The sequence below is a fragment of the Pristiophorus japonicus genome, chromosome 19, assembly GCF_044704955.1.
Source record: "Pristiophorus japonicus isolate sPriJap1 chromosome 19, sPriJap1.hap1, whole genome shotgun sequence".
Lineage (NCBI taxonomy): Eukaryota > Metazoa > Chordata > Chondrichthyes > Pristiophoridae > Pristiophorus > Pristiophorus japonicus.
This window is the reverse complement of record NC_091995.1, coordinates 12,314,488-12,327,134: the sequence shown is the minus strand read 5'-3', so window position 1 is coordinate 12,327,134 and position 12,647 is coordinate 12,314,488. Positions and strand designations below refer to the sequence as shown.

The following is a 12,647-nucleotide window of genomic DNA, read 5'->3' as shown; positions in this document are numbered from 1 at the left end:
TTGGAACATAACAGATTTCTGGCTTTCTCAAAAGCAGTCTCTTGTGATTTCCCCCATACCCAGTCATCTCCCTTACATAGCAACACATGTAGGGGTTCTAGCAAGGTGCTTAACCTGGATAGGAAATTACCAAAATAATTGAGGAGTCCCAGAAACGACCGCAGCTCCATCACATTCTGTGGTCTCGGCGTGTTCTTGATGCCTCTGTCTTGGCGTCGGTGGGTCTGATGCCGTCTGCCGCGATTCTTCTCCCTAAGAACTTGACTTCTGACACCAGGAAAACATATTTCGAGCATTTCAACCTGAGTCCCAAGCGATCTAGCCGACTTAGAACCTCTTCCAGGTTCTTCAAGTGTTCGATGGTGTCCTGACCTGTGATCAATATGTCGTCCTGGAAAGCCATAGTGCGCGGAACCGACTTTAGCGGGCTCGCCACGTTCCTTTGAAAAATAGCCGCGGCCGATCGAATCCCAAACGGGCATCTATTGTAGATGAAAAGACCTTTGTGCATGTTGATGCAGGTGAGGCCTTTTGAAGATTCCGCCAGCTCCTGCGTCATGCAGGCCGAGGTCAGGTCCAACTTGGTTAACGTCTTTCCTCCTGCCAGAGTCTCAAATAGATCATCTGCCTTGAGTAGCGGGTACTGGTCCTGCAGCGAAAAACAGTTAATCGTTACTTTATAGTCCCCACAAATTTTGACCATGCCATCGACCTTGAGGACTGGAACAATCGGACTGGCCCATTCGTTGAACTCCACCGGCGCGATGATGCCTTCTCACTGCAGCCTGTCCAGCTTGATCTCCACTTTCTCTCGCATCATAAATCACACCGCCCGTGTCTTGCGGTGGATGGGTCGTGTACCGGGAACCAAGTGGATCTGCACCTATGCCCCCGAGAAACTTCCGATGCCTGGCTCAAACAACGACAGAAACTTGCTCAGAACCTGGGCACATGAGGCGTCGTCGATGGATGAGCGCATTCGGATGTCGTCCCAGTTTCAGCGGATTTTCCCCAGCCAGCTTCTGCTGAACAGTGTGGGGCCATCTCCTGGTACAATCCATAGTGGTAGTTTGTGCACCACTCCATCATAGGAGACTTTTATTGATGCCAATTACAGGGATCAGCTCTTTGGTGTAAGTTCTCAGCTTGGTATGAATGGGGCTAAGCTTGGGCCTATGTGCCTTGTTGCAGCACAGCCTGTCGAAGGCCTTTTTGCTCATGATAGACTGACTCACACCCGAATGAATACTGGAATTCCGTCCAGTTCGTCTTTTAACATGATTGGTGGACATTTTGTGGTGAAGGTGTGTACCCCGTACACTTCTGCCTCCTCAGTTCGAGTCTCTAGTTCAGTTTGATCCGCCATAGATCGATCTTCCTCTGCAATGTGGTGGTTTGCAGGTTTTGCAGCTCGTCTGCACATTCGTTGGAGGTGTCCCATTGTTCCACAGCCTTTGCACACATAGTGTTTGAAGCAGCATTGATGGGTTCGATGATCATCTCCGCAGCGCCAACAAGGTGTTAACTACCTTGCATTAACGTCTGATGGCGGACTCTGGATTATCTGAGGTCGTGCAGCTGCAGGCGTGTACGTTCTGCCATATGCATTCTTGCCTGAAAACGACGTTACTTTGTGTACAGTACTTGATGAAACCTCTTTATGCTGCAAAATTTGTTTGGTGTTATCGCCGGTGGACATAAATGCCTGGGCTATTGTTATGGCTTTGCTCAGGTTCGGTATTTCAACAGTCAATAGTTTGCAAAGGATAACCTCATGAACAGTGCCAAGTACAAAGAAGTTTCTTCGCATTTGCTCCAGGAATCCATCGAATTCACAATGTCCTGCAAAGCGCCTTAGTTCAGCGACGTAGCTCGCCACTTCCTGGCCTTCAGACCGTTGACATGTGTAAAATCGATACTTTGCCATCAGAACGCTCTCCTTCGGATATAGGTGCTCCCGGATCAGCGTGCACAGTTCTTCATACGATTTGGTTGTTGGTTTCACCGGAGCAAGAAGATTCTTCATGAGGCCATAGGTTGTTGCCCCGCAGACGGTGAGGAGGATCACCCTTCGTTTAGCAGCGTTCTCATCCCCTTCCAGCTCGTTGGCCATGAAGTATTGGTTGAGTCGCTTCACGAAGATTTATCCTGACCCTCGGCATTTTTACCAATAATTTTTCCACCACTGAGGTTAGGCTGACTGGCCTGTAATTACTTGGTCTACCCCTTTCTCTCCTTTTAAACAAAGGTACCATGTTAGCAGTCCTCCAGTCCTCTGGCACCACATATGTAGCCAGAGAAGACTGGAAAATGATGGTCAAAGCCTCTGCTATTTCCTCTTTTGCTTCTCTTAATAGCCTGGGACACATTTCATCCGGGCCTGGGAATTTACCCACTTTCAAAACTGCTAAGCCCCTTAATACTTCCTCTCTCACTACGTTTATCTATTCTAGTATTTCATACTCCTCCTCCCTCATTGCAAAGTCTGCATTACCCTTCTTTTTTGTGAAAACAACTGCAAAGTATTCATTAACAATCATACTCTCGTCTTCCGCCTCCATACACAGATTTCTTTAATGGTCCTTGACAGTCCCCACTATTTCTCCAATTATCCTCTTGCTCTTAATGTATTTATAAAACATCTTTGGGTTTTCCCTGGTTTAACTTGCCAACATTCTTTCATGCTCACTCTTTGCTTTCCTGATATCTTTTTAATTGCACCCCTGCACTTCTTATACTCCTCTCGAGTTTCTGCAGTATTGAGCTCTTGGTATCTGTCATAAGTTTCCTTTTTTCTTAATCTTATCCTGTATGCCCCTTGACATCCAGGGGGCTCTAGATTTGTTAGCTCCACGCTTTTTTTAAGGGAACATACTTGCTCTGTTCCCCTAGGATCTCTCCTTGAATGCCTCCCACTGCTCTGACATAGATTTACCACCAAGTAGCCGTTTCCAGACCACTTTGGCCAAATCCCATCTCAGCTCAGCAAAATTGGCTTTACCCCAATTGAGAACTTTTATTCCTGGTCCACCTTTGTCCTTTTCCATAACTACCCTAAATCTTAATTGATTTATGATCACCAGCACCAAAATTCTATCCCACTGATACCCCATCCACCTGCCCCTCTTCATTCCCCAAAACCAAGTCCAGAACCGCCCCCCCCACCCCCCACTCATTGTTGGGCTTGTTACATACTGGCAAGTGTGAAAAATGTTAGTCTTTCTTTCAAGTCTTTTTTCTAAAACAGCAGGAAAAACAAATAGCAAGATATCGGAAGGAGAAGCAGTAAGGACTCACAGATTCTTTGATACATCTATGGAATTGTGTCAACTTTTATTAATTGAAAGCACTGCGCTATAATTGGTATAATCCCATCACTGGCTACTGGTCTTGTACCTATCTTCGACGTTAAACGGTGTCTACACCTACGCAGAAATTCAGTCGGCTCTTTGGCAGAGGCACCAAAAGCTAATGCTGCGCTGGCTAACGCCACCAGCGTGGTGATGTCATCCAGCACCGCTCTCGCGATATTTAATTTGAAGAACGCCTTCCTGGCAGGTGTTCTTACAGCCTGAAAAAAGTGGTGAGTAAACAGTGGAACTCGGGCTGAATCACCCAGAGAGCAAGGTAAGTATTTTTCTTTATTTATTTATTCATTTTTTCATTGGTTGTAACAATGGGGAAGTTTGTCTATGGGTCGGAGAAGTTTGAGTTTTTTTTTCTTTCTTCCCTTTTCTTCTTGTTGTTCAGCTAGCATGGTGGCAGCCTCCCGTTGCGAAATTCAGTAGTCATCCTGAGCTTCTGCCCGAGGATGAGTTTTGTAACGCTGTTCTCTCATCCTTTGTGTAAAAACTGAATTTGGCAGTTTGAGCCTGCACCTAATGCCTGGTGGTAAAATCAGCACTCAGGTTGTGACACCGCCTCAAAAATGATGGTACTACATTTCCACCCCCTATAGTCTTCTCTATTGCACCTTGCACTGACATGGGCCTCATTATGTCTGGTGTCCCCCTCTGTCATAGAAACCTTACTGGAGTTGTTAGCCATGACAACTGAGGATAACCCTGATCACCAATCAACCACTTCAATACTTGGTTTGTGTCACATGGGATGGTATGGTGGATTATCACATGATGAAAGCATCAAGACAGTTTCCCAGATGATGGGCTTAATGTTCAATATAAGATAATAGGACATCACACACTAGCTCCAAATGAATCAAATGAAAGCATTTTGTGTTCATGATATCGAGCAGGTTTTCATCTGGGGCTTTGAATGCCACATACACTCAGTCAATTGCTTCATGTACCTGTGGGAACCCTGCCAGTCTGTAGAATCGGACAGCTTGCTCTCATTGTTTTTCCAATTTTATTGGGAAGAAAATGAAGTGAATGGCCCACATGAAGATATCATTAGTCACTTTTTTATGCAATGGTGTATGACTAATGTGGTAAAGGTCACCAGATGATGGCTGGAAGGATCCAGATCCAGATGCAAAAACATTCAAGATAGCAGTGACTTTAACTGCTGGACAGGACTATTTTCCAAGTGGATGTGAGCTGCAGGTCATCAGCTTACAGGGGATGAATCTCCCCAAATGCCTCAGTGAGGACTGCACCTTCCTAGGAAGTGAGGTACTGAGAAATCCAAGTACAGCCTTCTTGGTCATCAGCCCTGGTGAGCAAGTATCCTTCTCCACCCCCCTCCATGTATAATTAGGCTTGAGTTTGGGGCTCAAATTGGGAAAAATAGAATGAAAGGGTTGACCATCCACATTATGTTGGAGCTGGCTCTGGATTGATATTAGGCAAGGGCATTTTTGTTAAGGACAATTGTGGTGTAATTTTAATCCAGCAGAGTTGAAGCAGCAGGAGTTACAGATTGTTTAACTCAGTTTTTTAGCCCACAATGAAGGTAAATCATAGGACAATCCAACCCAAACAAAATCCACTGTCCCACTCACTCCCCCGACCCTTTAATGTGCTTCATTTCAAGCAATTATCTAATTTCCTTTTAAAATAATTTACTGATCCAGCTTCCCGTGTACCTGGTGTCCAGTGCTGCTGCAGCCTTGGGGGCATTTAACATTTAAAAGGCTAGATTCCGAAATGTAATCAATCATTGATTGATTGTTTGCTTTCAGAAAACCCCCCTCCAGCAAAAGCAGCAGTAGTTTTCAAATGCAACTCCCCATGTCCCTTTTTTTCTGACCAATCTACTCCCATCTAAAGTTGGCTCCCTATTTAAGTGGGAAATAGCATTGGCATTGACTCACAATGTGGAAATACCCAAGACTAGGATTTGGGACAGGGTCAGGGGTATTACGCTCCTAATAAAGGGTGAGGCTGAGTATTGTGTGTAATGAGCAAGTGTGACCTTAGCTCCTTTAATAAGATTCCAGGTACTTCGTGGGTGGCCTGCTTATATACTGTGCTCCCAAGGAATGCTGCGATCCCTTGGGACTCCAACAGGTGGGCCCTCTGATGGTCAGGTGTCATGCAGGTTACAAAGGGTGAAATACATAACATCACTCCTCCGTGAAGTCAACAGTACACTTGTTTACAAGGTGAGACGATCTGGGGCTTTATGCTCCCTTGTCGATCGTCTCAGTACAAATGCGGGTGTGGGTGGGTTGGTCAGCTCTTCACTGGGATGTTGGGCAGCCGGCCTTGCCAGGCTGCTCGGGATGATGAATTCGGCTTCATGGTCAACCATGATGTCAGTTGCCATTTGTGTGTGAGTTGGAGGGTCAAAGTTGGTGGTGTCCTCTTCGGGTTGTTCGTAGCTGTTGGTGAACTGCAATTTGATTTGGTCCAAATGTTTTCTGTGCATTTGTCCATTGGCCATTTTGACCTGAAACACCCTACTCCCCTCTTTGGCTGTGACCGTGCCAGCAAGCCATTTGGGACCATGTCCATAATTGAGCACAAACACAGGATCATTGATCTCAATATCGCGTGACAAATTTGCGCGGTCATGGGACACACTTTGTTGATGCTGCTTGCCCTCCACGTGATCATGGAGATCAGGGTGGACAAGAGAGAGCCTTGTTTTTAGCGCCCTTTTCATAAGCAGCTCAGCTGAGGGAACCCCGGTGAGTGAGTGGGGTATGGTGCGGTAGCTGAGCAGCACTCGGGACAACCGGGTCTGCATGGAGTCTTTCGAAACATGTTTCAAGCTTTTCTTGATGGTCTGAACTGCCCGTTCTGCCTGGCCGTTGAACACGGGCTTGAACGGGGCAAATGTGACATGTTTGATCCCGTTGCAGGTCATGAATTCCTTGAATTCAGCACTGATGAAACACGGCCCATTGTCGCTGACTAGGAAATCGGGCAAGCCGTGCATGGCAAACATGGCTCGTAGGCTTTCAATGGTGGCCTTGGATGTGCTTACAGACATTGCACATTCAATCCATTTTGAGTAAGCGTCGACAACAACCAAAAACATTTTACCGAGGAATGGGCCTGCATAGTCCACATGGATATTCGATGCCGGGCCACCACACATGGGATCTGGCTATGGCTTTCATCTTTACGGTGCCTAGGTGGGTGCTGTGCAGTTCACATATGAATGTGTCTCTGCCTTTCTTGGGCAAGACCATGCGATTGCCCCACAATAGACAGTCCGCCTGCAGGGACAACTCATCTTTGCATCTGTGGAACGGCTTAATCGCCTCCTGCATCTTCACTGGGACACCGGACCAGCTCCCATGTAGGACACAGTTTTTTTACCAAGAACAGTATAGGATCCTGGCTGGTCCAGGTCTTGATCTGACGGGCCGTAACGGGGTACTTCTCGTTCTCGAATGCCTCCATGACCATGAGCAAGTCTGCTGGCTGTGCCATTTCCACCCCGATGATGGGCAATGGCAGCCGATTGAGAGCATCTGCGCAGTTCTCTGTGCCCGGTCTGTGGCAGTTACATAGTTGTATGCCGACAGCGTGAGTGCCCATCTTTGGATGCGGGCAGAGGCAGTGGTATAATCCCTTTGCTCCCAGAGAACAGCGATATGAATGGCTTGTGGTCACTATCAAGCTCAAACTTGAGGCAAAATAACTACTGGTGCATGTTTTTTTACCCCGCAAACGCAGGCTAGAGCTTTTTTTTCAACCATGCTGTAGGCCCTTTCGGCCTTGGACAAACTCCTGGATGCATAAGCGACCGGTTGCAAAATCTCCGATTTGTTAGCCTGTTGTAGCACACACCCGACCGCGTATGATGACGCATCGCAAGCTAACACTAATCGTTTACAAGGGTTATACAGGACAAGCAGTTTGTTTGAACACAACAGATTTCTGGCTTTCTTAAAGGTAGCCTCTTGTGAATTTCCCCATACCCAGTCATCTCCCTTGCGCAGTAGCGCATATAGGGGTTCTAGCAGGGTCCTTAACCCAGTTAGGAAATTACCAAAATAGTTAAGGGAGTCCCAGGAACGACCGCAACTCTGTCAAGTTCTGTGGTCTCAGCGCGTTCTTGATGACCTCTGTCTTGGTGTCGGTGGGTCTGATGCCGTCTGCTGCGATTCTTCTTCCCAAGAACTCGACCTCCTGCGCCGGAAAACACACTTCGAGCGTTTCAACCTGAGCCCCAATCCAAACGACTAAAATCCTCTTCCAGATTCTACAAGTGCTCAGTGGTGTCCCGACTTGTAACCAGTATGTCGTCCTGGAAAACCACGGTGCTAGGAACGGACTTTAGCAGGCTCTCCATGTTCCGTTGGACGATTGCCATGGCCGACCGAATCCCGAACGGGCATCTATTATAAATGAACAGACCTTTGTGCGTGTTGATGCAGGTGAGGCCTTTCGAAGACTCCTCCAGCTCCTGCGTCATGTAGGCCGAGGTCAGGTCCAGCTTGGTGAACGTTTTCCCTCCAGCCAGGGTCGCAATTAGGTCGTCTGCCTTGGGTAACAGGTACTGGTCCTATCGCGAAAAATGGTTAATCGTTACTTTATAGTCCCCACAAATTTTAACCGTGCCGTTCTCTTTGAGTACCGGGACAATCGGACTAGCCCACTCGTTGAATTCCACTGGCGCGATGATGCCTTCTCGCTGCAGCCTGTCCAACTCAATTTTCACTTTCTCACGCATCATATATGGTACCGCCCGTGCCTTGTGGTGGATGGGTTGCGTACCGGGAACCAAATGGATCTGCACTTTCGCCCCCAAGAAGCTTCCAATGCCTGGCTTGATCATCGATGGAAACTTGCTCTGAACCTGGACACATGAGGCATCGTCAACGGACAAAAGTGCTCGGATGTCGTCCCAGTTCTAGCGGATTTTTCCCAGCCAGCTTCTGCCAAACAATGTGGGGTCATCCCCTGGCACAATCCACAGTGGGAGTTGGTGTACTGCTCCATCATAAAAGACTTTGACTTCTGCACTGCCAATTACATTAGTTCCTTGCTGTAAGTCCTTAGTTTGCTGTGAATGGGGCTGAGCTTGGGCCTGTGTGCCTTTTTGCCCCACAGCCTGTCGAAGGCCTTTTTACTCATTATGGACTGACTCGCACCAGTGTCTAGTTCCATAGATACTGGAATTCCATTCAGTTCAACTTTCAACATTATTGGTGGGCATTTCGGTAAATGTGTGTACCCAGTACACTTCTCCCTCCTCGGTGCGAGTCTCCAATTCAGCCTGATCCGCAGTGGATCGATCTTCCTCTGCAACGTGGTGGTTTGCAGGGTTTGCAGCTCACTTGCACATTCGCTGCGGTGTCCCATTGTTCTGCAACCATTGCACGCATAGTGCTTGAAGCAGCATTGATGTAGCCGAAGATCACCTCCACAGCGCCAACAAGGCATTAACAATTGATGGCGGACTCTGGGTCATCTGAGGTTGGGCAGCAGCAGCCGGCGTGTACGTTTTGCCATGTATATTCCTGCTCGAAAACGACGTTACTTTGTGCACAGTACTGGCCGAAACTTCTTTAATCTGCGAGATCTGTTTGGTGTTGTCGCTGGTGGCTATAAATGCCTGGGCTATCGTTATGGCTTTACTTAGTTTCGGAGTTTCAACAGTCAACAGTTTGCGAAGAATTATCTCATGGCCAATGCCCAGTACAAAAAAGTCTCTAAGCATTTGTTCTAGGAATCCCTCAAATTTGCAATGTCCTGCGAGGTGCCTTAGTTCGGCGACATAGCTCGCCACTTCCTGGCCCTCCGACCGTTGACACGTCTAGAACCGATATCTCGCCATCAAAACGCTTTCCTTAAGATTTAGGTGCTCCTGGACCAGCGTACACAATTCTTCATAGGATTTAGCTGTTGGCTTTGCCGGACCTAGGAGATTCGTCATGAGGCCATAGGTTGTTGCCCCACAGACATTTAGAAGGATCGCCCTTCGTTTGGCAGCATTCTCATCCCCTTCCAGCCCGTTGGCCACAAAGTATTGGTCGAGTCTCTCCACAAAGACCTCCCAATCGTCCCCTTCTGAGAACTTTTCCAGGATACCAACTGTTCTTTGCATTTTCATGTGGTTGTTCATTACCTCATCGCCAATTGATACGTTCATAATACAGGATTAAACTGAGTACTTTGCACAATGAGCAAATGTGACCTTAGCTCCTTTAATAAGACTCCAGAGTGCAGGTACCTTGTGGGTGGCCTGCTTAAATACCATGCTCCCAAGGGATGCTGGAATCCCCAACATGTAGGCCCTCTGGTGGTAGTGTAATACAGGTTACAAGGGGTTAAATACATAACAGTCTTCATGATGTCATGCAGACACTGGTTACTGGCATGCAAACTTAGACTGCAGCGTTTCAAGCGCAGACTGCAGCGTTTCAAGCACAGACTGCAGCATTTATGCAGTCTCAGAGTGCTGCCATGCAAGTAGTGTCTGCCACTATCCTCTCTGTCTTCCCCACAGTCAGATGGGGAACAGACGGGCTGCAGCAGGTCAGCAAGTTGTGGTGGCACATATTGGTCCTGATGCTCTGGCACAGCCCCAGAGGAGTGACAGTGTGCCACAGGACCTGGAAGGTGCTCACAATGACAGCATTTTGGCTCCTGTCACTGCCAATCCGCCTTTGCACCCGACACGGCCTGCACCCTAGCCATCCCACACTTCTGCTGCCCATCCTGAGGTCGTGCGGTCAGCAGTCGGGTTTTCCATGGATGGTCCAGCGCATCCTCCTAGGCCATCTGTCCTGTGTCTCTCAGACACACAAGCTCTCAATCAGGCACTGAGGACCCATTGAGGAGGAGTAGTAGGCAAGGGAGGGGGAGTGAGAAAGAGGGGTGGGAAATGCCTACATAAGACCTACTGATGAAAGATTTCCCCATGGTCCTATGTAATATGGTGCCAATTTTCCTTATCTGTATAATTTGAAGGGACGGCTGCTCCCTTTTGTATTATTTGAGGGTCTGGCACCTCAGTAAAAATGTCCAAAGTCTGATGTATCTTTTTTTTCTTTGAAGGAGCGGGTGCTCCATGTTGAATTATTTGAGAGTGTGGGGTTTTTGAGGTTGTTCCAGCAATGTGTGTTAAATAAACTCTTATTTTGACCGTCTCCTTCAGCCTCTGGTGTATGGCTTAACTAAAATTCTCATCCTTATTTTCAAATCCCTCTATGACCTCGCCCCTCCCTATCTCTGTAATCTCCTCCAGCCCCACAACCCCCCGAGATGTCTGTGCTCCTCTAATTCTGCCCTCTTGAGCATCCCTGATTATAATCATTCAACCATTGGTGGCCATGCCTTCTGTTGCCTAGGCCCCAAGCTTTGGAGCTCCCTACCTTTTTATCTCTCTTTTCTCCTTCAAGACCTCCTTAAAACATACCTCTTTGACCAAGCTATTGGTCACCTGTGCTAATTTCTACTTACGCGGTTCGGAGTAAAATTTTTATCTCATAATACTGCTGCGAAGTGCCTTGGGACATTTCACTATGTTAAAGGCGCTATATAAATATAAGTTGTTGTTGTTACGGAGATGTGGCATTATCCAAGCACACTGCGCAGTCATTAATAGCTGCATCCTTCAGCTCACTCCATCTAAGTGCATTGCTCCCTGATGAGCTGCCACCGAATAGCCCTGCCACCGCATACATTGGGACGCTGCCTCCTCCATGGCTGCTCCTGGTCCTCATCACCTTGTTGGACATTCGGGGCATCTGCAGGCTCCTGTTCTTGTTTCTCCTCCTCCTCCCCCTCCTGAAATGGGTCTGCAATCCTCACTGGCAAGGCCTGGGCCCTCATGATGGGCAACTTGTGCAGCATTCAGCTCACCACAATGAATAGTGAGACCTGTTGAGGGGAATATTGAAGGCTGCCTCCAGAGCGGTCCAGACATCAGAATTGCTGCTTCAGCAGCCCTATTGTCTGCTCTATGACGTTACGGGTGGTGGCATGTCTCTCATTGTAGCATTCCTCCGGCTCTGTGGTGGGGTTGTAGAGAGTTGTCATTAGCCAGGTGGCCAGGCCATATCCCTTGTCCCCGAGCAGACAACCTCGGTCTTCCCATGTGGCTGAAACATTCGTGGCACACTGCTCCCCTGGAGGATAAACACATCATGCTGTGTGTGGGCGCACACCAGCTGCACATTTAGGGAGTGGTATCCCTTTTTGTTTCTGAATACCTCTGCATTCTGGAATGGTGCTCGCAAGGTCACATGCGTGCAGTCAATTGTTCCTTGCACCCTCTGGAAGGCTGCCATCCTGGCAAACCCACATGCGTGCTCATGCTGTTTCTCCCTGGTCATCGGGAAGATAATGAAATCCATTCGATGGTGTAGAGAACCTGTGTGACATCGCGGATGCAGCAATATGCTGCAAATTGTGCGATGCTGCATATGTCCCCTGATGCAGCTTGGAAGGAGCCAGAGGCATAGAAGGTGAGTGCCACTGTGACCTTCACTATGCTATGACAGGCAGCATAGTCCTGGTGCAGATGTGATGCTGCAGGTCTTACTGCAGGAGATGGCATATCTCTGTAACTACCTCCTTTCGGAAGTGCAGCCTTCTGACACACTGCTCCTTCGACAGGTCCAGGTATGAGCGTTGCCACCGGTAAATCCACGGGGTGTAAGGCCTTCTGCCCCGACGTGCAAGGGTTCTCCTCGCTCGTCCGCCGAAATGGCCAACAGACCTCTTTTGACACCACCTTGCTAAAGCATGTAGAATGCGACGCTGGCAAAATAGTAATGCCCCCATTAACATTTTAGAAATGACTTTTTAATCAAGCTGAACTGTTATGTGTGTCTATCGCTGAAAACTCAGAGGTTCACGCACCGTGCTCTGTGTAAACGTTGCACTGACTGTGACTCCAAGGGAAGCGCTTCCTCATCCCTTTAAGTAGCCACCAGTTAATGACTCTGCAAGCTTGTACCGACTATTTTTTAGACGTTATTGGCGGCAGGGCACAAGCATGAGCGTTGCACCAGGATGACATCATGATCAGAGTGATCGTCAACAGCCAGGTGCTAGTAGTTTGCGCCCCGGTAAACCTCTAATAAATTTTCTGCCGGGGCACTAAAAGCTACGTGCCCAGTCAGTAAGCTCTAACACTCGCATTAACGTCCCCTCTGGGCGCTAACTGAGGCTATAGACAACCGAAAATCCAGCCCCTTCTCTATATGTACCTTATTTTAAACACCTCTATCAAGTCACCCCTCAGCCCTTTATTTTCGAGAGAAAGGAGGTCCAGTC

General features: G+C 48.0%; 1 protein-coding gene across 1 annotated transcript in view; it reads right to left on the bottom strand.

Annotated features, from left to right (window-relative positions):
* Window positions 1–12,647, bottom strand: part of LOC139230117 (uncharacterized) — a 172,549-nt gene that overhangs the window by 8,855 nt on the left and 151,047 nt on the right. Inside the window, exons 16-18 of the mRNA XM_070861960.1 lie at window positions 3,430–3,571; window positions 1,530–1,614; window positions 373–482 (exon numbers count right to left, since the gene is read on the bottom strand). Coding sequence (XP_070718061.1) covers window positions 373–482; window positions 1,530–1,614; window positions 3,430–3,571 — 337 coding nt within the window. The remainder of the gene's footprint in view (window positions 1–372; window positions 483–1,529; window positions 1,615–3,429; window positions 3,572–12,647) is intronic.